Source organism: Lontra canadensis, unplaced genomic scaffold, assembly GCF_010015895.1.
Source record: "Lontra canadensis isolate GAN:19392208 unplaced genomic scaffold, GSC_riverotter_1.0 scaffold105, whole genome shotgun sequence".
In the NCBI taxonomy this organism is placed as follows: Eukaryota; Metazoa; Chordata; class Mammalia; order Carnivora; family Mustelidae; genus Lontra; species Lontra canadensis.
In genome coordinates, this window is record NW_022631099.1 from 1604255 (window position 1) to 1628898 (window position 24644).

The window sequence follows — 24644 nt, forward strand, 5'->3', positions numbered from 1 at the left end:
CTCTTCAAAGTTTGTATTGTTATTCCCATTTTACAGGTGAGGAAACTAAGACAAAGGGAATGAGCGCTGGCCAAGGTCATACAACATATAAATATACTTGACTATTTGGACCCTAGGTGTGGCCTGACTTCAGACCCCAGGTTGCCCCTGATTCATTCAACAACTATTTCCTTCCCAGCAGGGGGAAAAAAAAAATTGGACCTGGGCCTGGACTTGGGAGGCCAAATCTGTTGAGGAGGCTGGGGGATAATCGGCAGCTGTGATATAATCACACAGTGGTGTACGCCACGGCAGAGGCGTGCAGAACGTACTGGGGAAACATACACTAGGGAGATAGCAGCTCTGCTGGGAAGCAGTCCTGGAAGGCTCCCTGGAGGAGGTAATGCTTAAGGTGAATGTGGAAAGATAAAGAGATAAAGAGCCTTAGAAGGATCAAATGGAGTTTGAGGCCAGGGAGAACTGCCTAACAGCATAACACACTATGTGGCTCCTTCCTAGGTGTGGGACTATTTGGGCCACTTAATTTTTCTGTTTATCTCGAATCCATTCACCCCTTCTGCTCCACTCCTTATGGCGGAGGCTGGTCCATGCGAACCATGCTTCCTGAGCTCCTTTGACAACTGGCTTCTGGTTGTTTCGGCCAATGGGAAGCCCTGGAGAGATCAGAGTAAGATGAAAGGAGAAGCTGGGGTATTTCTCCCCATCTCTCTCAGCCTTGGAGGTGGGGAGCGGTTGCAGCAATTTTAAGGTCTCCTCCATAGTTACGGGTCCTGCAAGAAAGGCCCACTGTGGTCCCTGCTCCTCTCTGGGTGGCTCTGGTTTCTGGTCTTGGGGATGCCATCTCCTCCCTGTACATCTCCAGCCCTAAGCGAGAGAGGGTCTTGGCTTCCTGAGTTGCTGCTAACCTCAGGTTTGCCTCCGCTTCCCCTGGTTGATTTCTGCTCACCGCACAACTTTGTAATGAATTCTCCATATTAGAATCATCTGGTATGGGTCTCATTTTCCAGGGTAGACCCCTGACACTCTGTGTCTCTGTTTCCTAGCCTATAAAAGGAGGGTCCACTGATTCATTCAACAGATAGGGATCTAGTGGCTTCCTCATGACTGTGAAACTGTGCTAAGTGTTGGGAATATGACAGGAAACGAGATCCATTAAAAGGCATAACAGCCACACACTGCCCATCCTTCATGTCTCTGCGATGATCAGAAGAGGTACTTGCATAAATGTCCCCTGCTTCCTGGGTTTCAGGAATTGCCATCACCGGCGAATACTGCTCGGACCACAGCCTCTTTTCTGAATCCAAGTGTCCTGGTTCTAAGGCCTTGCCCGACCCTTCCTCTCCCCAATCCTCAAAGAGAAACATTTCGGACAAATGAAAGCAAGCCTTAATTTACACCATGGGAAGTCAACTTAAGGGATTCATTATCTCAAGTGGTGTTACAGTTTTAAGCTATAAATAGGTTTTTAAGAACAGGTTTAGCTAAACCCGTAGATGGCCGTGGGCATGGAGACAGAAGGTAGAGTTGAGCCCAGAGCACCCACCTGCTGACTGTCTACTCTTAGCTCTGCTGCCTTCCTGGGGCATCTGGTACAGTGGAGGGAGCAGTAGACTGGGAGGAAGGAAACCAGGGTTTGAATGCCAGCTCTGCTGACCAAGTACATGACCTTGGATAAGTCACTTCATTGCTCCTGAGCCCATTTCCTCATTGGTCACATGGGAATATGGAGAGTGTCTAGGATCTCTGGTTGTGATGATTCCAGGTTAAAAATGCAGGTAAAGCCCCTCCTGTGCATAGGGTACCTGGTGAGCACACAGTAAACACTCCCAGTGCAATTATTACTTGCTGCAGGAGTTCTGGCCTGGAGTCGCAACCCTCTCCATTAGACCAGGAAACTTGGCTGTGTGACCTTGAGCAAGTCACTTTCTCTGGGCGTCAGCTTCCTCATCTGTAAAATGGGAAACTAGCCCTGCCTGGCTCAGGAAACAGCAGTTAAAGTGTCACCTGTTAATACAGTTACTGCATGAGCAAAGGCACAGCGATCTGAAAGTGTGGCGTCTGGAGCCACACTGTCTGGTTTTCAATCCCAGCTCTACCCCCTACTTAGATTCCTTTCATACTCTGTGCCTGTTTCTTTGTACGTAAAGTGGAGTTAATGACAGCAACTACCTCACAGCGGGGTTGTGATGTAGGTAAAGTGCTTAGAACAATGAATGGCACAGAGCATTGTAAGTGTTGTGATTACTAAGCATACAGCACAGGGCGCCTAAACTGCTTGGGGCTTTTGAATCCCACAGACCTGCGTCTGTCCATATCCCACCCTCCTGGTGGTGTGACTTTGGACAAGTCACTTTCCCTCCCTGAACCTCAGCTTCCTCTTCTCTACGACGGAAGATGATAACAACCTGCTTCTTTAAGGCACCAGGATGCAGCAAAGTGTGTGTGCAGTGTCTGACATGTGAGCGGTGCTCATTTGCAAGTGCTTCCCTCCTCTTCACCTCTTGGCTCCTCTCCTCAGCATTCTCCTCCATGGTTCACTTTGTCCTTCTGACCCAGAGCTTCTTTGGTGCTTCTAAGAAGTCTCCCCCTCAAAGGGGAGGCAATAAATGACAAGCAGCATGTTTGGGTGGGAAGAACCCTGGATATGCAGGGTAGGCTTGCTTGTCTTTGTAATGGAAGGATTCTGATATGCTGTTTCCAAGGAGCCATGACCTTGGGTCGAGAGCGTTCCCTCTCTGGATCTTGGGCTCCTCTTCTGTTCCATGATGAAGTTGTTACCTTTTGCATTGTGATATCCTGCAATCTTGTGATCCGGTGGCAAAGGCCAAGGTTAGGACTGAGCCTTAGTTGGGCTGGGGATGGGAATGCGTGCTGTGGGGCTACAACATCCTTGGGAGAGGTGACATGGTCAGAGGCGGGTTATATCCTGCAGGCAAGTGGTGAGGGTTGGGGGTGGCTCTGGAGAGGTAAGAAATCAGGTCCTCATTGGAAACCTGTGCAGGGAGTGCAGAATCAACCTACCATCGTGCCACTGTTGACCTAGCTTTCCAGGCCTGCTCTGGGGGCCTGGTCCTGCTGGATGGGAGGGAGGGGGGTGAAGAGGGGACCCAGCCCATCCAGAGGCCTGATGCTCTATCCCCTCTATGAAAACCTGCTTCTAGTAAAGGACCAGGGAAACCCCCTCATACTCAAGTACACACAAATTATAACAGCTCGAAGCACACTTTGCCTTTTTAAATAGGGTTGATTTTTTTTTAAGTTTTTTGAAGTCTTCCTCCCCTCGACCCATTTATATTTTTCAATTGAAGAAAATAACTCGTGTAACACAGATTTAAGGACAAAACAAGGCACCAGGCTCCCTCACAAAATGATATATAGGCTTAAATAGAAAGTAGTGCCAAAAAAAAAAAAAAAGAAAAGAAAAGAAAGTAGTGCCAAAGATGGCATTTGCGGCATCAGAAGAGCGGCAAACCTGAAGGGCTGCAAAGCAAGGCTGTGAAGAATGTCTCGACCTCCAGCTCTACTAATGCCAACAAATACGTATGACTAAAGTTCACTAAGGGCCGGGTATTGACTCCTCTGCATTTCCCCGAATCTAGCCACTGGCACTTGCCTCCGGAGTGCCCTTATGTGACTTTGGACCAGCCACTTCCCATCTCCGGGCCTCAGTTTCCCATCTGTACAAGGATTGTATGTTCCCCTCCTCCCAGGACACATCAAACCTAATTAGGAAGGATTCGATTAGGCTCGATAAGAGCGTTAAGTCATCGGTCCTGAGCCAAACGGAATGACTAATGTTTATTCCTCTCCGGCCAAGTCAAAACCTTCCCTGCGCCTCACACCCTTAGTAGCTGTTCCGGGAGGGGCGTGGTCAGGCCGCTGAGGGCCACGCCCCCAGGCCGTAGGGCAGCCTTCGCCGCGCCCAACCCTGCGGCCTAGGGAAGGGACCCAGCAGTGACGTCACATAACCACTCCCAGTGTAGCCCTCCGCCAAGACAGAAAGTAGTCCCCAATCCATCGCGGACTCTGTCACCCATACTTCACCACATATAAAATACTAGACTCTCTCCGGACTGGGCCATGGTTCTGAGGCCTCAGGACAAACTTTTGAAACACCGGAAAGCTGTCTTTCTCTGGGTCGGCGTAGGAAGTAGTCCCGGCCCACGGTGGGCCGACGGGTCCCTCCGCAGCGGTGGAAAGAGAATGGCGACCTCGTCGATGCCGGAGTCGGAGAGGAGTGCGGCTACGAAAGCGTCTGGTGAGCATCGGGTAGAATCAGGTCGCCCCACTGCACCCTGCCGCGAAGTGGGGGCAGACTGCGGGGATAGCCGGCGGCGAGCTCCCGGGCCGGCGGGGCTGTCCGAACAGGGCCCCGGGGTCCCAGGCCCTTTAGTCGCTCTCGCACTTGCCTGAGCGGAAACCCGGCGCCGCCACAAGATGGCGTCGGGCCTGGAGCGCAGGCAGCGCCGGGGACAGCCCCGAGTCGCCAGGCCCCGGGACCGTCGCTGTCAGCCCCCTCCGCATGGGAACCAGGGGAGGGGGGAGCGAGCCACTGACCCAGGGGGCCTGCGGGCTGTACCACCGACCCCGCACCCGGGGGAACTCGGGGGGCCGAAGGGCTAAACCACTGAGCTCGGAGCGGGCTCTTAGAGCGAACCACGCTGCGGGAGTCATGGAGGAGAGACGAGGAGGGTCAAGATTACCGGCCATTGACCACCCTATCGGGGACGGGGAAGGGCTCCAGACTGGGAGGCCAGGCTTCTCGGTCCTGTTTTCCCGAGGCTCCTGTCTCTCGGTACACGAGAAAGCCCCTCCCCGTCGGAGACTCAGTCTTTGCACCTGCAAAATGGGCACACGGGCGCAGCTGGGTGGGCCGTGGTTGCCCGGGCCGGGGAGGAGGCCCACCTGTTCAGCCCGCGTCACCTCCTCTTGCAGAGTGAAGGATCCAGATCCTGCGCCTCGTTGTCAGGCGGCTCCCCGAGCCAATGGAGGAGAACGAGGTGGAGAGCAGTAGCGACGCGGCCCCTGGTCCTGGCCGGCCCGAGGAGCCCTCTGAGAGTGGCCTGGGCGTGGGCACCTCTGAAGCGGTGTCGGCCGACAGCAGCGACGCCGCTGCCGCTCGGGGGCCAGCGGAGGCCGACGACTCTGGCGTGGGGCAAAGCTCCGACCGCGGCAGCAGCTCTCTGGTATGGACCTTGCTGGCCGGCGTGGGTGGAGGCAGGGACCGCAGGCAGCATGCCTGGCAGCCAAGGGAAGCAGCCAGAAAGGCTGGCTTGTAACTAATACTTGTTTTTGGTTTATCGTGTGTCAGGCACCTCGCCAAGCCCCTAACATGGATTTTCTCATTTAAGCCTCATACCTCGTAAGGGGTATATATCACTCTTGCACATCTTAGAGGGAAGGAAACGGAGGCACAGAGAGCCGACAGAGCCAGGATTCAAATCTAAGCTGTAGTCTTATCCACTCCACTACCTACTGTCCTCACTCTTTGAGATGCAGTTGTCCTGCTTCAAGTCTTGGCTCCGCCTCTGATTCACCGGGAGCCTCATTCTTCTGTCTATAAAATGGAGCAGGAAGACCGGCCTCAGAGGGAGTACTCTTGGACACGTTCTGTGAAACCTTTATCATTTCCTCCTGGCTCTCTGATCTTGGACAAGCTACCCTACTTCTAGCTCAGTTTTCTCATCTGTAAAGAGGGAAGGGATAAATATATCTGCCTCAATAGGGTTTTTGTGAGGATTAACTGAATTAATACATACAAAGCAATTAAAACAGTGCTCAGCACATAGTACACATTCAGGAGGTATTACCCGTTACTGTTCTTATTACCTGCAAGATAATGAATGACTTCCAAGGCATCACAGTATAGAGCTGAACAAAAATGGACTCCCTTTTGGGGTCCAAGGGTTTTGTTAATTCAGCAGAGATGGGCCTACCATGTGCCCAGCTTGTGCTGAACTCTGGGGATACAGCAGGGAACAAGACAGATGTGGGCCTGGCCCTTATGGAAAATACAGTCTGACCTAGGAGACATTACACTACAGAGGGAACCATGATGAGGGGACACAGGTGACTGTAGCACCCAGGACAGAGAGGTCCTCGTTTGGCCTGGGGGTCAGGGTTAACTTCCTAGAAGAGGTACCAGCTAAATGGTGGTGAGAAGGCTGGGTAGGAATCAGCCATGGTGCAACGCTGAGAAGCATTTCAGGCAGAGGGGAGAGCTAATTCAAAAGTTCCGTGAAAATAGCTCTGCCAGGCTGTTGGGTAGGTGTGGGGATTATGGGGCCTCTTACCTGAGCAGAGTTGGAGACCCTGGAACTTGTTCTTTGGTGGCTCTGTGACTGAGAGGCATCTGCCAGTCATCAGTGGGCCTGACGATGTGGATGGCTCCACTCACCATGTTTTCGGGCCACGGAGGTCGATCTAGTGGGTGGCAGGCGACTGCCTTGCCCCGTCACGGCTCCTGAAATTCCTCTCTCCTTGTTTTCTGTCACCCAGGAGGAAGTATCTGAGAGCAGCTCGAGCACAGACCCCTTGCCCCATGGCTACCTGCCTGATTCATCTTCTGTGTCCCATGGGCCAGTGGCAGGGGTGACAGGTGGCCCCCCAGCCCTGGTGCACTCCAGCGCACTCCCAGACCCCAATATGCTGGTGTCCGACTGCACGGCTTCTTCCTCAGACCTGGGCTCAGCCATCGACAAGATCATCGAGTCCACCATTGGGCCGGACCTAATCCCAAGTGAGTCCCACAGAGGCAGCGAGAGTCAGCCCATGGGGCTTTCCTGCGGGGTCTAGCCAAGCCAGCTGTGCAAACTTGGGCAGATAACCCTATCGCTCTAAGTGTGTCACATGGACACAGTAGCCCCTGTCTCATAGTGGTAAATGAGGTGAAGGTATCTGGAAACACTGTCATATCGTGCTTGGCATTGATAAACACTGAATGAACATGGAAACTATAATACCTGGTTATGTATTGGGGTTTTCTCTAAGCACTTTACATACAGTACCTCATTAATTCTCCTGGTAACCCCAAAAGATAGGTGCTACCATCCTCACAGCCTAGAAGAGAAGTCTCAGGTACAGAGGACCCACTGAGACCAGCAGGTCGGGGACCACAGGCTCGGAGGGGAGCTTGTGAGAGTCTGTACTCGTGATTTACCACACTGTACCCTCTGTTATCAATGGTGTGTATAAAGGCCACAGACTTCAAAAAGCCTTGGGGTCATGTGGGAAGCCAACCCTGAGAAAAAGTGGTAAAGGGGCTAGGCCTTGACCTTGGGGGAGTTTGGAGACAGGGAGGGGTACTCTCCAGGTTTTAGTTAAAGGTCAGAGGTGGGGCAGCTGGGGTAGCCGTGGCATCTGTGTGATGGTGAGCCAGCTGCTCGGCCAGCCTGTCACACCAGACCTCCCTACAGCCCTGCTCTGGGCAGGGGTGCACGGGCAAGGACAGGGTGAGTGAGGCTCGGGCGGGGCAGGGCAGCGCAGCAGGATTGTAGTTGGTGCAGGTGAGCCAGAATGAGTGTGGGCAGTAACAGTTGTCATTGTCAGCTGGGACTCCCCTCCCCCATCTCTGCCCAGGCTGTATCACCGTAACCAGTGCTGAGGATGGCGGGGCTGAGACGGCCCGGTACCTGATCCTGCAGGGCCCAGACGATGGTAAGACCCTGCGCAGCAGCCCCGGGGAGCCCTGCAGTGAGTGAGGGAGCTGGGGAGGGAGGCTCCTCCACAAACACACTGTGTGATCTTGGCAGGTTGTCCGCTGCTCCCTCTTTGGGGAGCTGGGTCCTAGGATTCCTGGTCCTGCCTGGGAGGGGCAGCTGTCACTCGTGGCCCACCTACCCCTCTGTTTCCCCTCTCCTCTGATTCACTCACCCACCCACAGGTGCCCCCATGGCTTCGCCGATGTCCAGTTCCACCTTGGCCCACAGCCTGGCAGCCATCGAGGCCCTGGCTGACGGCCCCACATCCACGTGCCTGGAGCCACCGGAGGAGGCACAGGGTAGACCTGGCTCCCCCACGCAGCCACCCCCAGGCTCTGGCACCGAGGAGCCAGACCTGCAGAGCCTGGAGGCCATGATGGAGGTGGTGGTGGTCCAGCAGTTCAAGTGCAAGATGTGCCAGTACCGGAGCAGCACCAAAGCCACACTGTTGCGCCACATGCGGGAGCGGCACTTCCGACCAGGTGGACTGATAGCTGCCTCACTGGCTGGGCTGCACAGGTTGGGGTGGAGGGCCAAGACCCAGTCGTGGCAAAGCTTCTCTGATCTTTGCAGCAGCGGCAGCTGCAGCTGGGAAGAAGGGGCGTCTGCGGAAGTGGGGCACCTCAGCCAAGACCCGGGAGGAAGAGGGGCCAGAGGAGGAAGATGATGATGACATCGTTGATGCCGGTGCCATCGATGACTTAGAGGGTAGGCCACTGTGGCTCCCAGGTGTGCCACTACCATACCCATCTCCAAATACTTAGCTGCATCTGGCCCACGTGGAGGGCTGGGAAAGAGGAACTGGCACAGGTTTAACCATGCAGGTGCCTCCGGTATAAGACAGAAGTTGGGGCATTGGGGTCAGGATCTCTGTGTGCAGTTGTGCAGGCTGTGCACTAAAAAAAGCACCACATTTAAGAGTGCCACATTCACAATTGTGCAACAGAAATAGAAGACCAGCCCGTGTACTTTTTTTGTAGCTATATTTTAAAAGGTTAGAAGATAAAATGAAGCTTAATCATAATTATCAGTGGGTTATTTTACTTCCTCTTTTTATACTAGTTTTTGGAAATCCAGTGTCTCAGTGTAGACCAAACATGAGTGCTCAATAATTACATATGGCTAGTGGCTCCTGCACTGGAGAGCATCGTCATCAGAGTTGGTAGATTTGAATGTTTATTCCAACTATTTTCTAACAATGGCTGTAAAGTGTCTTAAGGAAGGGGCATGTTTTTCTAGTTCATGCAGTGGCGCTGAGTTAGTGGCAGGAGTCTGGGAAAGTGCAGAGAAAGGATTGCAGGGGCTTAGAGGCACTCAGAGCCAGTGGGAGGTCAGGAGGGCTTTCTGAAGGAGGCATCAACTGGTTGGTGGGCTTGGAGGAGAAGCAGGCAGAGATGGGAAGAGAGCCTCTTCCCAGGGAGACCAGGCCAGGGGTCAGGCATGAAAGGACAGGCCCAGGACTGATCCCTACCTTCTCTTGCGGTCCCCACAGAGGACAGTGACTACAATCCGGCTGAGGATGAGCCCCGGGGCCGGCAGCTACGGCCCCAGCGCCCTACTCCCAGTACGCCAAGACCCCGAAGGAGACCTGGCCGGCCTCGGAAGCTGCCTCGGCTAGAGACCTCGGACCTCCCAGGTGGTGAGAGTTGGTCGTAGGTGGGGCCACCTGTCCACCTTCTGTAGAGCCTTGGGGACCAAGTGTGCCATGCAGGGGAGCACATAGCAAACCTAGGAGACCTGCAGGCCTCCTCGTAAAGGGCCAGCCCTTTCAGACGAGCTGGAGAAACCCTGAGTTAAGAAGTGATAGGCTCCTCAGTGGTAAAGTGGTAAGGTATCACAGCACAGGAGAAGTTGGAACTTTTATAACTGAACTAAGAAGATAGAAGATAAATTTTATTTTTTATTTTATTTCATTTTTTTTAAAGATTTTATTTATTTGACAGACAGAGACCACAAGTAGGCAGAGAGGCAGGCAGAGAGAGAGGGGGAAGCAGGCTCCCCACCGAGCAGAGAGCCCGATGTGGGGCTCGATCCCAGGACCCTGGGATCATGACCTGAGCCGAAGGCAGAGGCTTTAACCCACTGAGCCACCCAGGCACCCCAGAAGATAAATTTTAAGTATCATTACTGAAATGAGAACCAGTCTGAGACCTAAAACTATGTCTAGGGAGCCCTGACTTAGAGCATTACAAGCTGTGGACTGGAAAGCCCCATGGGCATGATGGCTCTGCCACCTACTGGCCATGTGACCCACAGCATGTGACTTTGCCTCTTGAATCCCCTGTTGCCTTTTGATGAATGGAGGTGATATCACCTGCCTTTCAGGATTGCTCTAAGGTGTAAAGACACAAAAATACACGGCAGCTGTTTCTATATATGCAGTCTAGGGCAGATTCTTACATTTTTTTTTAGCATCCTTTTAAAAATGAGATTTTAAAAACCTTATTAATATCTGTATGGGAAAGCTCACATATCCTAAGTGCCCAGCTTAGGGAATTTGACAAGGGGAATACCGCTGTATAGCCAGCACCCCTGTCAAGAAGCAGAATGTCACCAGGATTGTCTAGATCACTTTTCATTTTCTTTTTAAAAGATTTTATTTATTTATTTGAGAAAGAGTGAGTGAGAGAGGGAGCACAAGCCAGGGGAGCAGTGGGGCAGAGGAATAGGGACAAGCAGGTTCCTCACTGAGCGGGGAGCCCAGTGGGGGCTCCATCCCACGACCCCGGGATTATGACCTGAGCCAAAGCCAGACACTGAACCGACTGAGCCACCCAGGTGTCCCTAGATCACTTTTCATTCTTAAATTGTTACATTGAGGAATGCCCTGTGTGGCTCAGTTGGTTAAGTGGCTGCCTTCGGCTCTGGTCATGATCCCAGAGTCCTGGGATCGAGTCCTACATTGGGCGGGGTATGGGGGGGCGGTGGTCCCGGCTCAGCAGGGAGCCTGCTTCTCCCTCTGCCTCTGCCTGCTACTCTGCCTGGTTGTGCTCTCCCTCTCTCTCTCTCTGACAAATAAATAAAAATTTAAAAATGGATAAATTTTAAAATGTTACATTGGAATGCTGCTGATGTTTTTGAATAGGTAACATTCAGATTGCTCAGACTTCTAGAGGTTCTGATTATGTACAGTGATGTGATATCTCCTCTCTTCTTCCTGTCTGCCCTCCAGCCTGCCAGCCTCCCTAGGGAAAACCAATGTTAAAGTACCTGCTGTCACTCCCAGACTCTATAGAATCTGAGGTCACTAGCGCAGCAGTCATCATCTTCACTTGCCAGATGAGAAAATGAGACTCAGGGCAGCGGCTTTGCCTGAGGAAGCACGGAAGTCCCGTGTACAGGCTCAAGCAGTACACGGGTCTCTCAACAGGGAGGTCCCAGCTCTTTTGCTGCCGCTGTGGACTGCTGGGCGGGGGTTGTGCTGTGCTAGTCGGTAACTGCGGGCCACCTGCGCCTGTCCGGTGACCTGACGTCCCCATCATCGGTCTGTGACCGTGTTTTAGGGAGATATTTTGGCTGGCCTCTGGCACACCTGTCAGCATCTGGCCTGGTGTGTCCGTAGCTGACTTGCGACCATGTCCATGGCAGGTGTGGAAGGAGAGCCTCTAGTGAGTTCCCAGAGTGGGCAGAGCCCTCCAGAGCCCCCAGACCCCGAGGCTCCCAGCTCATCGGGCCCAGGATGCCTGGTTGCCCTGGGCAAGGCCGACAGGGCCCCCGTGGACCCCGGTGTGAGCCAGTCAGATGCGGAGAACGCGGCCCCCTCCTGCCAGGATGAGCCTGCTGCCCCGCCCCGCCGCCGTGGCCGGCCCTCCAGGCGCTTCCTAGGCAAGAAATACCGCAAGTATGTAGAGCAGGGATGGGGGTAGGGGAGACAGCCGGGGGCGCAGCCCAGCCAGACTCTCCCCTGTGCCCTCCTGGCAGGTATTACTACAAGTCCCCCAAACCGCTCCTGAGGCCCTTCCTGTGCCGCATCTGCGGCTCCCGCTTCCTGTCCCATGAGGACCTGCGCTTCCACGTCAACTCCCACGAGGCCGGGGACCCCCAGCTCTTCAGGTGCCTGCAGTGTAGCTATCGCTCCCGCCGCTGGTCCTCACTCAAGGTACACAGCATGGGGGTGGAGGCACTGGGATGGAGGCAAGGGCTGGCGGGCAGTGCCAAGATGGAGTGGCGCTCACAGGCCATTGGCGGGGCCCTCCTGCTCCTCTGCAGGGCACATTCAGTGGTGTGCTGCTGTGCGCTGAAGTTCAGATGTGGGCGGCATGGGCAGTTGTGCAGGCTGCACACTGTGTAGTGGTGTCACATCCTCAGAGGTACTGTGCCCAGTGCAGATAGCAGAGATTTACTTGATCACCACCGCACATATGGGTGGATGACAGTACAGCCGGGTTCTGTCTCATTTAGTATGTTAGAAAGTTTTCCAGTAGATGGCAGTAATGTGTCTCAAGAAACGAGTTCCTTTTTATATCATTTACCTAAGGTGCCAGTGGGCTGGCTGCAGCCCTAAGCCGTTTTACCAGGGCATGGTAGACATGCTCAAGTTCCATGCCCATGCAGCCTGGAGAGGTTGCGGGCATCAACTTTCCCATTCAACTGACCTAGGAACCTGTGGCTTGGCCTGGCCAAAGTAAGGCAGAGAGTTGGCCTTCGAGCGCAGTAGGGGGTACCTGAAGCACAGGCCAGAGCCCCTCTGCTTTCTGCACACAGTTCTTCCTCAAGACAGGGCCATGTGGCCTGGAAGTTGTTACCAAAACCCTGCTAGGGGACGGTTGTCCCCGGGGCGGTGGGGAGGGTATAGGCTCTGGAGCCGTGCTGCTTGGGCTTGGCTCCAAGCTCTGGCAGTCACCAAGTCACTCGGGGCCAAGGTTACTTCCCTCTGAGCCTCCATCTCACATGGTGAGCCAGCATAGGGCCTAGCGCAGAGTAGGTGCCCTTATTGGGGAGAGTCCCCAGCCCTAATAGGCTCCAGCTCCCTCGTTCTGTGAGCCTGCACCCACGACAGCCCTAAGGCTATGGGCACAGGTTGAGGGTACAGGGGAGGCCAAACCCAGCCCACTGTCGTTCCCCTCTATCCTAGGAACATATGTTCAATCACGTGGGCAGTAAGCCCTACAAGTGTGATGAATGCAGCTATACCAGTGTCTACCGGAAGGACGTGGTCCGTCACGCAGCTGTGCACAGTCGAGACCGGTCAGTTTGTGCAGGCCAGGGGAATGGGCCAGGGCGGGAAGCAGAGGCCCAGCATCACTGTGTTTCCCCCTTACTTGAGCACCTGCCCTGGGCCACCCCATTGGCAGCACTTACAGACAGCAGAAAGATAAGGCCGTTCATCCCAGCTCACTTGGCTCAGAGCAGTACTAGGGCCTGGAGGGCTCTTGTCCCGTCTCTTCCCTGCCGCATGCTTTGTAAGATCAGGACAGTCATTGTTGAGGGGCTACCTAAAGGAGTTCAGGAAATCATCTGAAGGTCTTGTAGACTCCCAACTCTCAGAGGACGGACAGAGCAGACACAGGACAGCTGGGCGGAGGAACGAATCCTTAGGGGCCCTGAGAGTGCTCACCGAGGTGTCATTAGATCTGCAGCTTCAGGAAAGAGCTCACTCCACTTGGTGTGCTGTGTGAGCTGAGGTTGGATACAGTAGTTCACGAGGACAGGGACTTTTTTTTTAGATTTAAAAAAAAAATTTATTTATTTGACAGAGACACAGTGAGGGAACACAAGTAGGGGGAAGTGGGAGAGGGAGAGAAGCAGGCTCCCTGCCGAGCAAGGTGCCCGATGTATGGCTGGATCCCAGGACTCTGGGACCATGACTTGAGCTAAAGGAAGATGCTCAATGACTGAGAGTAACCCAGGTGCCCCAGGAAAATGACTTTGAAAATGTGCTTGTGGGAAAGCCTGCTCTCTATGATGCTTATGGTTTTCTTTAAAAAAGGCAGGGCAGGCAGGGGAGAGGTAAAATTATGGACATCAGTTCAAACACCTGTTTCACTAACTCTTTCTGCAGGACTTCTCAGGGCTTTAAAATGCACATTTTATTTTGTGACAAAGAAAGGAAGAAGGCACCATTCTAGAATTTATTTACAGCATGCCTCTTAGCATTTTCCTAGCGAACTCCACTTGGGGAAACCCTGCTCTGAGAGAAGGGCTTGGCTGGGTATTAGAAACACTCAGAACTGAGGGTGGGTCCGGTCAATGTGAGAAGGTTTGAGGTGGGCTTGGGGAAGCAATAGTCTGACTCCTATGCCTTTCTGCCCCCAGGAAGAAGAGGCCAGATCCGGTGAGTCTGGGACCCTGGCCCAGGAAGGGAGCCTGCTTGAGGGTTGCTTGTGAGGGTGGGGGCAGGAAGTGAGGTCTCACCCTCTCTCCTCCTCCTTCTTTCTTCATCTGGTCCCTTCTTGTCCCTTCCCAGGCCCCAAAGCTGAGCTCCTTCCCTTGCCCTGTGTGTGGCCGTATCTATCCGATGCAGAAGAGACTCACACAGCACATGAAGACACACAGCACCGAGAAACCCCACATGTGTGACAAGGTGGCTGGGGCCAAGAGCTGGGGGCAGGGTGAAGGGGTCTCCCTGGACAGTCCCCCATCTAACTCACTTACCCCTCACAGTGTGGAAAGTCCTTTAAGAAGCGCTACACCTTCAAGATGCACCTGCTCACACACATCCAAGCTGTTGCCAACCGCAGGTATATCTCCGAGGAGGGAGGGGACCCCAGGGCTGGAGCACCCCGCCCCAGCCCCCCACGTGATTGCTGAGCTTCCCTCCCTCTCACCACCGCCAGGTTCAAGTGCGAGTTCTGTGAGTTTGTTTGTGAGGACAAGAAGGCACTACTGAACCATCAGCTGTCCCATGTCAGTGACAAGCCATTCAAGTGCAGCTTTTGCCCCTACCGCACCTTCCGGGAGGACTTCCTGCTCTCCCACGTGGCTGTTAAGCACACAGGTCAGGCCAGCCCCGCCCCCACCGTGGTGAGCCCTCCACTCACCCTGCCCACAGTCGCAGCCTCAGTGCTGTCCTCTTCCTCCACCTCAGCAGCCCTGTCCCACCAGCAGCCCCTGTCCTGCCGTGAGAGTAGCCTCGGCTGCTCTGTTGTAAGGGAATCACCCCCTTACAACCGAGCTCAGCCGGCTCTTCTCTGCGTGGTCATGGGCCACCTTGCCCGGTCTGAGCCTTCCTTGGCTGTGAGCTCTGCTCCCTGAGCCCTATCTGTGCTGGGTACCGGACGGGAGACGTGTTGACGGGGGCCCCGTCCTCACGCATGCAGAAGGTGCATGAAACAGTTGGTTCTTAATCCTCCTTGGGGCCTGTGCCTCTGATGGGCTCACTGGGGGAAATTAGACACGCCTGGGGGCCAGATTCCTGTCTACCTGGGGGCAATGATTCGTAAGAGAAGTGTGTGGTCCTGTAATGTGAAACTAGGACTCTCCGAGGAAGGCTGTGAGCGTGGAGGGTGGGCTCTGTTCCTGTCTGGCCCTGGCCACCAGAACAAGCTGGGGCGCGCAACACTGGCGGGGAGGCAGCTGGAGAGGCCCCGGGGGCCCATGGAAGGCTTCCTGCCCTGGGGGTGTGGGGTGGGAAAGCCCGAGTGTCCGTCTGCCTGTGCCTACAGGGGCCAAGCCCTTTGCCTGTGAATACTGCCACTTCAGCACGCGGCACAAGAAGAACCTGCGCCTGCACGTGCGTTGCCGACACGCCAGCAGCTTTGAGGAGTGGGGACGGCGCCACCCTGAGGAACCCCCTTCCCGCCGTCGCCCCTTCTTCTCTCTGCAGCAGATTGAGGAGCTAAAGCAGCAGCACAGCGCAGCCCCCGGACCACCCCCAAGCTCCCCGGGCCCTCCTGAGGTAAGCTCAGCCAAGCAGGCAGCCGACAGAGGGTACTGGGAGTGGGGCATGGGCCAGGATGACAGTGTCCCGTCACCTCTCCCATCCCCAGCATCCTCACTGGCATATTGGGGACAACAAAATGGTCCCTGCCTCTCTGATTGTGGTAAAGAGCCAATGAGGTCACAGACCTCATAAGTCTGTGACCTCTAATAAGCTCACAGTGGGAGTGGCTTTCCATGGCTAGAAATAGAGAATGAGACCTCAGTAGCTTAACTGTAGTAGTTTATCATTCTCTCAGAAATGAACCCAAAGGTCAGCAGCCCAGAGCTAGTGTGGCAGCTCCATGGTCAGTCATCAGGGACCAAGCTCTGTCAATATTTTTTCCCAGCCATCCTAGGCATACGACTTCCATCTTTGTGGTTGCCTCATGGTCCAGTATAGCTGCAGGAGCTCCAGCCTTCTAGCCACATCCCAGGCAAGAAGCAGGAGGAAGGGATGGGAGAAAGGCAGAAAGGAAGCCTGCCATCTCCCCATCTGTCTTCCCGGTGAACTTAACCAGAAGCCCCTGCTTAGCCACAAGGCCACACTACCTAGCTGCAAGGCAGGCCAGGAAGTAGTATCATAGCTAAGAACATTGCTTCCCCCTCCCCTGCCCCAAAAGATGGACCACCACTATGTGCAGGTAGAACACAGGCTCAGGTGTCAGCCTTGTGTTCAGATCCTAGTTCTGCTACTTACTACTGGTGGCATCGTAGCCCGTTGTTTCTCTGAGCCTGGGTCTGCGCTGAGCTGAGAAATCCCTTGAGAGGTAGTTGTGTGGAGATGAAACAAGCCGACGCATGTAAAGCGACCGACCGGTAGGAGGCGCTTGGCAACCAGTGAGAGCTGCCCCCTCTCAGGCTTGGCCACATCCCCACCCCGCAGATTCCCCCAGAAGCAGCACCTTTCCAGGCACCCGAGACCCCCCCACTGCTCTGTTCTGACACGCTTGGTGGCGCCACCATCATCTACCAGCAAGGTGAGCTCTGGGGGAAGGTGGGGGCCTGGGGATCCTGGCGGGGGCCGGGCTTGCGCTGGGGCCCCGCGGAGGGAGAGGGGACGGTGGCCAGCTCTCAGGCTCCCGTCTCCCCCAACCCAGGCGCTGAGGAGTCCACGGCAATGGCCACACAGACGGCCTTGGACCTGCTGCTGAACATGAGCGCCCAGCGGGAGCTGGGGGGCACAGCCCTGCAGGTGAGCCGCCCTTGGGCCGCCTCCCCACCCCCCAACCCCGTGCAGCCGCCTTCGAGGCCAGCCCTCGGGCACCCCCACTTAGCCCGGGAGACGGTCCACCAAAACCCCGGGAGCAAACGTGGAGGAGGGGCCTCCCCTGGGCCAGGGAGGTCAGAGGAGCTCTCGCTTAGCTCGCGTCCCAGTGACCTCTGCTGGCGCCGGTTAGCGCCGCCCCTGTGGCTCCGGAGGCCCTGGTCGGCGCGGGTGTCCCAGCTCCGCAGCCTCCCTATGTGGTGGGTCCAAGCCAGCTTCCCATCTAGCCTGGCGCCCTCACCCGGTGACACCTGGCACAGCCGGGAGGCTCCCGGGCTGTCTCCGCTCTAGCCTCTCTTTCCGCTGCACCTCCAGCCCAGCCAATCCTCCCCCAGCTCATCGGAACTCCTCCCTCCGCCCAGCCGCCTGGGGTCGCTCTTACCCCGCCCGCCCCCCTCCTCTGAGGCAGGGAGAGCTTTCTTAGCCCTTGCTACCTCCCTGCCAGAGCCTTGTGAAAACATGTAGAATCTGTGTTTGAGATGTTAAATTCCAAGAACTTGGAGCTGTAACGTGCCACTGCGGGGCTAGAAGACAAGACAAAACTCTGTGCAAGAGGGAGCCTGGTGTCAGACCTGGAGCGCTTCCTAGGATTTCAGTGGTGCCTTTGGGGGTATATAGAAGTTGCACATTTTTAGATAGTTCAATCTGTCTTTTATAGTTTTTGCCTTTGATATCCTTCCTAGAAAGGCCTCCTTCACCCCAAGATTATACGAACATTCATTTGTATTTTCTTCTTAGGGTTTCATTTTTTACACTTAAGTCTTTACTCCACCTGGAATTTATTTTTGGTGTATGCAAAAAGGTAGGGGACTAACTTTACTTTTTTTCCCAAAAGTTATCCAGTGCAGTATATGAAATAATCTTCCCCAGTGGTTGCAGATGTCACCTTTATAATGATGTCGATTGCCATGCGTCCCGACGGGTTCTGTTCTATTGCCCTGTCTGCTGCTCCCGCACCAGTACATAACATTTCCCCTCCCGGCCCCCGATTACAAAAATAGGTGTGTTTGAAAAAAACCAAAATGGACATTAGGAAATGTTCTATACAGAAAGTGAAAGTCCTTAACATCTCTCCCCATCCTCTGTAAATGGGCTAGTAAGCATTTCTCCAGTTTCGTCCATGTACACACTAACACAGAGACATTGTGTTTCTTTAAAAAATGGGATCAGCGGGGCCATCTGGGTGGCCCAGTCGGTTAAGTGCCAGCATCCCAGCTCATGGTTTCAGCTCAGGTCATGATCTCAGGATCAGGAGATTGAGCCCCGCATTGGGCTCCGTGCTCAACGCGGAGTCGGCTTGAAATTCTCTCTCCTGCCTCTGCCCCTCCCGCTTATACATGCACGCGTGCTCTCTCCCTCAAATCTTTAAAAAAAATGGGATCACACAACTCATGCTCATCCACAGCCCACTTTTCTTCACTCGGTCCATGTGAGGCATGGTCTGGCTTATGGCCTGCACACCTCCTCTCTCCACCACTGCTGCGATACATCTCCACATCATCCCATCGTCCCCATGTTGTTACGTTCACGCCGTCATTTACTGGTTGGTTGTTTCCAGTTTCTCATTAATCAAAGGCAGTGCTTTAGTGCGTGTATATTTCACGTGCTCCTAGACATTTTTTAGTTTAAAAAAAAGTCTCCTAGAAGTAGAATTGGTGGGTCTGAAGGTAAGAAGCTTCATAGAGATATGCCAGTTTCTGTGACTGCCACTACTAGAGTGTGTGTCCCTGCACCTTGGCCAGCACTGGGTGCTGGGTGTCTCCAGTCTTTATAAATATCTTCTACACAGCAGAAGTATATTTCATGGTCTTTTTTTTTTTTTTAATTTAAGTAATCTCTATACCCGATCATCGTAGGGCTTAAACTCCCAACCCTGAGATCAAGGGTCACATGCTTCCTTGACTAAGCCAGCCAGATACCCCTCATGACCTTAATTTATAATTTTGTGACCATAAACGAGATTGAACTACTTTCTATATGTTCATGGACCATTTATTTCTTCTCTGACTGACATGTTTGTGTCCTGTATCAGTTTTTGTATTAGTCTTTTTTTTTTTTAAGATTTATTTATTTGAGAGCACAAGAACGTGCATGAGGCATGGGGTTGCAGAGGGAAAGGAAAACCTTAACAGACTCCCTACTGAGCCCAGAGCCTGACAAGAGGTCCAGTCCCCCATGAAGTCCATCCAGTCCCATGACTCCAAGATCACAGTCCAAGCCGAAACCAAAAGTCAGACGCTTCACCAGCTGCGCCGCCCAGCTGCCCCTGTTGGTCTTTTTATTATCACTTTGCAGAGGCTCTTTACATATGAAGGAGACTTTTCTCTCTTGTATGCATTGTTAAATACCACATTTCTCTGCTTTCTGATTTCAGTTTATGGTTTGTTTTGCTGATTAGAAAAAATCTTCCCACCCCAGGTCATAAAAATACTTATCCACATTTTCTCTTCATATTTTTAGAGGTTTTTTTCTCTTATTACGTTTCAGTTTTTGATCCATTTGAAGCAGACTTTGGAGTAAGATGTGAAGTCAAGCTCTTTTTTTTCTAGAATGGTTTGCCACTTGTCCCTTTACCCTAGGATTTCTCAGTCTTGGCCTTTTGTACCAGATAGTTCTTTGTTGCGGGAGCCGCTGTGCTGTTGTTCATTGTGGGCTGGTTAGCCGCATCCCTGACAGATAACCCCAAGGTGCCAGTACCGGCCGCATTCCAAGTGCAAGACCCACGAATGTCTGCAGACTTGCCCAGCTGCCCCTGGAGGGCGGTGTCGCACTATTCTGGTCTTGCTAAGTTTATTCCCGGTTGCTGGGTGGGGCTTGGAGAGCCAGAGGGTGCTTTAGGAAGAACACACGGCTGGGATTGTACAAATGAGTGGTGGGAGCACTGAGTGTGGGCAAGCTTTGAGGCCACGAGGTAGAGAAGGGCCCTGAACACCAGCCCCTCTGCCACAGCCCCTGCTCCTGACGCTCAGCGGGTCTGTTACAGGTGGCTGTGGTGAAGTCCGAGGACGTGGAAGCAGAGCTGGCATCCCCTGGTGGGCAGCCCTCCCCAGCAGGGGCCACTCCGCAGGTGGTAACCCTCCATGTGGCAGAGCCGGGAGGCAGCGTGGCAGCAGAGAGCCAGCTAGGCACCCCTGACCTACAGCAGATCACCCTGGCACCTGGCCCGTTCGGTGGGACTGGCTACAGCGTCATCACAGCACCCCCTATGGAGGAGGGGACATCGGCTCCTGGCACGCCTTACAGGTGAGACCTGCTGCCTACAAGTCCCCTTTAGTTTGGTAGGTGCGCCGGGAGACCTCAGGGGAGGGCTCTGCCCACCCGAGCCTAGTTGGCAGGAGGCAAAAATCCTAACACACGTAACACAATGAGCCATAGGAGTCCTGTCTTTCTCAGGAGATTGGAAGCTACTGTTTTTTGGCCACTTAGGTGTTCCAGGCACTGAATGTTTGGGGACTCACTTAAACCATTCTCGTGAGGTCCACGTTTCTCTGACTTGCTTAAGGTCAGACAAGCAGTGAGTGAGCCGTCGACCCCTTGGTTCTAGAGTCATGTGCTCTCTGTTCTGGGTGATCCCTGAGGGGCTGTCTAGTTCTGAGCTTCGAAGCAAACTCCGGCTCCTCGCTGGCACTGGAGGCCTGGCAGCTGCACACGGCTTCCTCTACACGGAGCAAGTTCGGGGCAGAAATATTTGTATGTTCACTGGACTCCTGGGCCGTCTGAGAAAGCGTTTAATCCAAGCACTATAGCGCCGCAGTGTGTGGTTGGGATGGGAATCCGGATCCCCGGGCAGCCGGCGGGCAGTCCGGTCTCAGCGTCTGCCATCTGCTCTTGGTCTCTGGGTACTTTCTGGCCCTGCCTCCCCACTCCCCCCACCGGCCCTCCTGCTGCCGCACTTGGCCAGACTGGCCTGGACCCCTGGGCTCTCGGCCTCACTGCTGCCCCGCCCTTCAGGGGAGCCCGATGACTACTGCTGGCACAGGACAGTATGTTGGACCTATAGTCACCATTTATGGAAGAGACTGTTGAGGTTCAGCTGGAAAAGGGGAGAGCCGGAATTCAAACCAGGGAGTCCACCTGTGGTGGCAGTCACCCCTCCTTTGATGACTTTTCTGGGGAAGGGGACTCCTTCCATCCCATTAGAATTCATTCCTCCCCTCTTCGGTGCCCACAGCGAGGAGCCCCCAGGGGAGGCAGCCCAGGCCGTGGTTGTGAGCGACACCCTGAAAGAAGCTGGCACCCACTACATCATGGCAGCTGATGGAACCCAGCTACACCACATCGAGGTGAGGCTTGGGGTACCAACCCCTCCCCCATGTCCCATCCTTCCCCCATCTTCCTCAGTACCTCATGCTCCCCCATCTCTCTACAGCTGACTGCGGATGGTTCCATCTCCTTCCCAAGTCCGGATTCCCTGGCCTCCGGAGCCAAGTGGCCCCTGCTACAGTGTGCGGGGCTGCCCAGAGATGGCCCTGAGCCCCCGTCTCCAGCCAGGACTCATAGGGTGGGAGACCCCCAGGGCTCTGCCTCCCCACCTTCTGCGGCCAGCAAAGCCCTGAGCCTGGGAGTACCACCATCACCACCGGCTGCAGCCGCGGCCTCATCGAAGAAGTTTTCCTGCAAGATCTGTGCTGAGGCCTTCCCTGGCCGAGCAGAGATGGAGAGTCACAAACGGGCCCATGCTGGGCCTAGTGCCTTCAAGTGCCCCGACTGCTCCTTCAGTGCCCGCCAGTGGCCTGAGGTCCGGGTAGGTGCTGTCCCCCATGCCTCCCCTGGCACTCATTTGGCCACTTGTGTAACAGAGCTTAACTGAACTCCCCCCCCCTCCCCCGCAAGCCAGGCCCTCTTCCCCTTCTAGGGTCAGAGAGGACTCCACAAGGTCTCATCATTTGGGGAGCTCAGTCTGGTGGAGAACCCATCCAGACAGGGTGACTAATGCCAACAAAGTGTGTGCTGTGAACAGACCACAGGCGGCAGAGCAGACAGGGACCAGGTCATGTGGACTTGGGGTGCTGGCGCTGGCCAACCCCGGCCAGGGAGGGAGCAGAGGCACGGGGGGGGGGGGGGCGGCAGGAGGCATGCTTAGGGAAATGCCAGTTGTCTGGAATAGAGAGCGTTCAGGGTACAAGGGAGGCGGTGGAGACAGTGTGGAAAAGGCAAGGAGGGCAGGTTCTGCGCGGGAGTCCTCCCCCCAAGGGTTATCGTTTCCAGATCCAACTGTGCACTGAATCCTTACAGCAGCTCAGTGAGGGGAGCAGGGCCCAGAACCCTAGAACGTCAGGGCTGGAAGAGCCCTTCAGAGGTCCCCTCATCTGAACATCTATCTCGTGTTTACACGGGGGTAAACGGAGTCTGGGAGCAGGGACGGGATTTTCTGAGTGACCTAACGACGGGCCCTGGGACTTGTTCCTCTCTCTGTACACAGCAGCGCCAGATCTTGGTCTGGTTTGTACTTGTTACACAGCTCGTCCCCACCTGCAGACAGGTTCCCCAACAGCTCTGTCCGTGCGGTGCCGAGTGGTCCCCCAGCCAGCGCCCCTGCCTCTGCCCCTTCTCCAGGCCCACATGGCGCAGCACTCAAGCCTGCGGCCCCACCAGTGCAGCCAGTGCAGCTTTGCCTCCAAGAACAAGAAGGATCTGCGGCGGCACATGCTGACCCACACCAATGAGAAACCCTTCGCGTGCCACCTCTGCGGGCAGCGGTGAGGCCAGGGACAGGCAGGCGGGAGCTGCTAGGCATTGATGGGGCCGCCCCTGAGCCTTCTCTCCGCCCCCCTCAGCTTCAACCGTAACGGGCATCTCAAGTTCCACATCCAGCGGCTGCACAGTCCTGATGGGAGAAAGACGGGGACACCGACTGCCCGGACCCCAGCCCGGACCCCCACCCAAACCATCATCCTGAACAGTGACGACGAGACGCTGGCCACACTGCACAGTGAGCTGCCCCTGGGGGACCAGCGTGGGGGGCCCGGGGTATGTCAGGTTTTACCCGAGTCCTGTGTGAGCACCCTCCCCTCTCTGCCCAGCTGCACTCCAGTCCAGCCACGGGGTCCTGGGCCCAGAGCGGCTGCAGCAGGCACTAGGCCAGGAACACATCATTGTGGCCCAAGAGCAGACCGTGACCAATCAGGTGAGCGCCTGGGCTGGGAAGTCACGGGCCAGGGTGGGGGCACACAGTCGAGGCTGGAGCTGGCTTGGTCCTGGCAGGAAGAAGCCACCTACATCCAGGAGATCACCACTGCAGATGGCCAGACAGTGCAGCACCTGGTGACCTCCGACAACCAGGTGAGCACCTCGGCCAGCACTGCCCTCCCTCCGCCTGCCCCCAGGCCCCACTTCAGGGAGGAACCGTGCTTTCCAAACCACCGCTCCCTGGGTTCGCGCTTGTGGCCGCCATTGTTGATGGCGGGTGACCCTGGCCCCCTGCTCAGTCTTCCTTGCTAAGCTCCCAGTTCAGCAAGGCCTCCGCACCTGCCTCCTCTCCACCCTTCTCCAGGTACAGTACATCATCTCCCAGGATGGAGTCCAGCACCTGCTCCCCCAGGAATACGTGGTGGTTCCAGAGGGCCATCACATCCAGGTAGGCCGGGCCTGGGCAGGGGAGGGCAGGGGAGGATAGGGGAAGGGTGTACAGCCTCCTCAATCACCACATCGCCTTCCCCTTTGCAGGTACAGGAAGGCCAGATCACACACATCCAGTATGAACAAGGGGCCCCTTTCCTTCAGGAGTCCCAGGTAGGGCCTCTGGGGGGGATCATACGGAGCTGGGGCACAGGCAGAGCTTCTCCAAGGCCGTATCTCACTGGTTTCTCCACTCTAGATCCAGTATGTGCCTGTGTCCCCAGGCCAGCAGCTGGTCACACAGGCCCAGCTGGAGGCCGCTGCACACTCAGCTGTCACAGGTACGGGGCGGGAGCCTGACGCCCATGGGGACCCAGGACGAGCTTCTGGGGCCTCAGGCTCACCGTCTTCTCCCCTCCCCTGGCAGCAGTGGCCGATGCTGCCATGGCCCAAGCCCAGGGCCTGTTTGGGGCAGAAGAGGCGGCGCCTGAACACATCCAACAGCTGCAGCACCAGGGCATCGAGTACGACGTCATCACCCTGACCGACGACTGAGCCCCGAGGGCCCAACACACACTGTGGATATTGGGGCCAGCCATGCTGGGGGTGTGGGGGGAGTGGGACCCGCTGGGACTCCCTTCCCTGTTTCACCTAGGGTCTCTGGACACTGAGCAGCCAGTATCCTGTCACTCTGAGAGAGCCAGACCTGTGCTGCTGGGTTTAGGGGACAGCCACGGGCCCTGGCCAGGACATGCTGGGTGCCCTAGCCTGCAGGCAGGCTTTGGGGAGAGAAATTTATTTTTGTTTGGATGGACCCACTGGCCCCTCAGTCTCAATAAAGGGACCAGAGTCCAGTCCTCACCATCTTATTTTTGTCTGAAAGGACTTGGGAAATGGAAGGAAGAGCCTATTATAGCTCAGGAGAGCTGCCTGGCCCCACAGTGAGTCCCGCCCTGCCCCTTTAAGTGTGGTGGTGCCCAGCAGCAGGGCAGGCCCGTGGGGCAGAGGCCGGATACTGGGAGAGATGGCTGAGCTGGTAAGAACCCCCTGAGCACCTTCAGACCTTCTTCCCCTCTCCTGGGCCGCAGGAGAACATCTGCTCCAGGCCTAGAGGTCCTCAGAGGGCAGCACAGCCAGCTACCTGTCTGCAGGGAGACCATTCCCTGAAACCCATGGCGGATCCGGGCTGTTCTTCCCACTGAGCCCGGACTATGAATCCTGGCTACCCCCTTGCTGTGGCGGCTCTGGGTTGAGCAGGAGTC

General features: G+C 55.3%; 1 protein-coding gene across 4 annotated transcripts; it reads left to right on the forward strand.

Annotated features, from left to right (window-relative positions):
- Positions 1–4007: 4007 nt before the first annotated feature.
- ZNF335 (zinc finger protein 335) lies at positions 4008–24241 on the forward strand. 4 transcript variants are annotated; one of them, XM_032838501.1, is made up of 28 exons: positions 4008–4795; positions 4936–5186; positions 6499–6739; positions 7579–7656; positions 7883–8182; positions 8274–8408; positions 9193–9339; positions 11289–11541; positions 11622–11799; positions 12775–12887; positions 13956–13974; positions 14107–14223; positions 14304–14380; positions 14477–14637; positions 15305–15537; positions 16444–16537; positions 16658–16752; positions 19808–20067; positions 20996–21107; positions 21194–21568; positions 22381–22523; positions 22602–22756; positions 22848–22951; positions 23029–23106; positions 23318–23401; positions 23491–23556; positions 23642–23723; positions 23810–24241. In XM_032838501.1, the coding sequence occupies exons 2-28, from the start codon at positions 4986–4988 to the stop codon at positions 23935–23937; spliced, it is 4029 nt and encodes a 1342-aa protein (XP_032694392.1). In that variant the 5' UTR covers positions 4008–4795; positions 4936–4985; the 3' UTR covers positions 23938–24241. The 4 variants fall into 4 exon arrangements, with proteins under 4 accessions (XP_032694392.1, XP_032694391.1, XP_032694390.1 ...); XM_032838500.1 differs by having other exon boundaries at positions 4008–4258; XM_032838499.1 differs by having other exon boundaries at positions 4008–5186.
- The last annotated feature ends 403 nt before the right edge of the window (positions 24242–24644 follow it).

Excerpts from the sequence above, each read along its gene's own strand:
- ZNF335 (XM_032838499.1), top strand. The coding sequence starts at position 4,986 with ATGGAGGAGAACGAGGTGGAGAGCAGTAGCGACGCGGCCCCTGGTCCT. Across the intron at positions 8,409-9,192 it reads TGCCATCGATGACTTAGAGG|AGGACAGTGACTACAATCCG; the intron begins GTAGGCCACTGT and ends CGGTCCCCACAG. Across the intron at positions 11,800-12,774 it reads GCCGCTGGTCCTCACTCAAG|GAACATATGTTCAATCACGT; the intron begins GTACACAGCATG and ends CCTCTATCCTAG.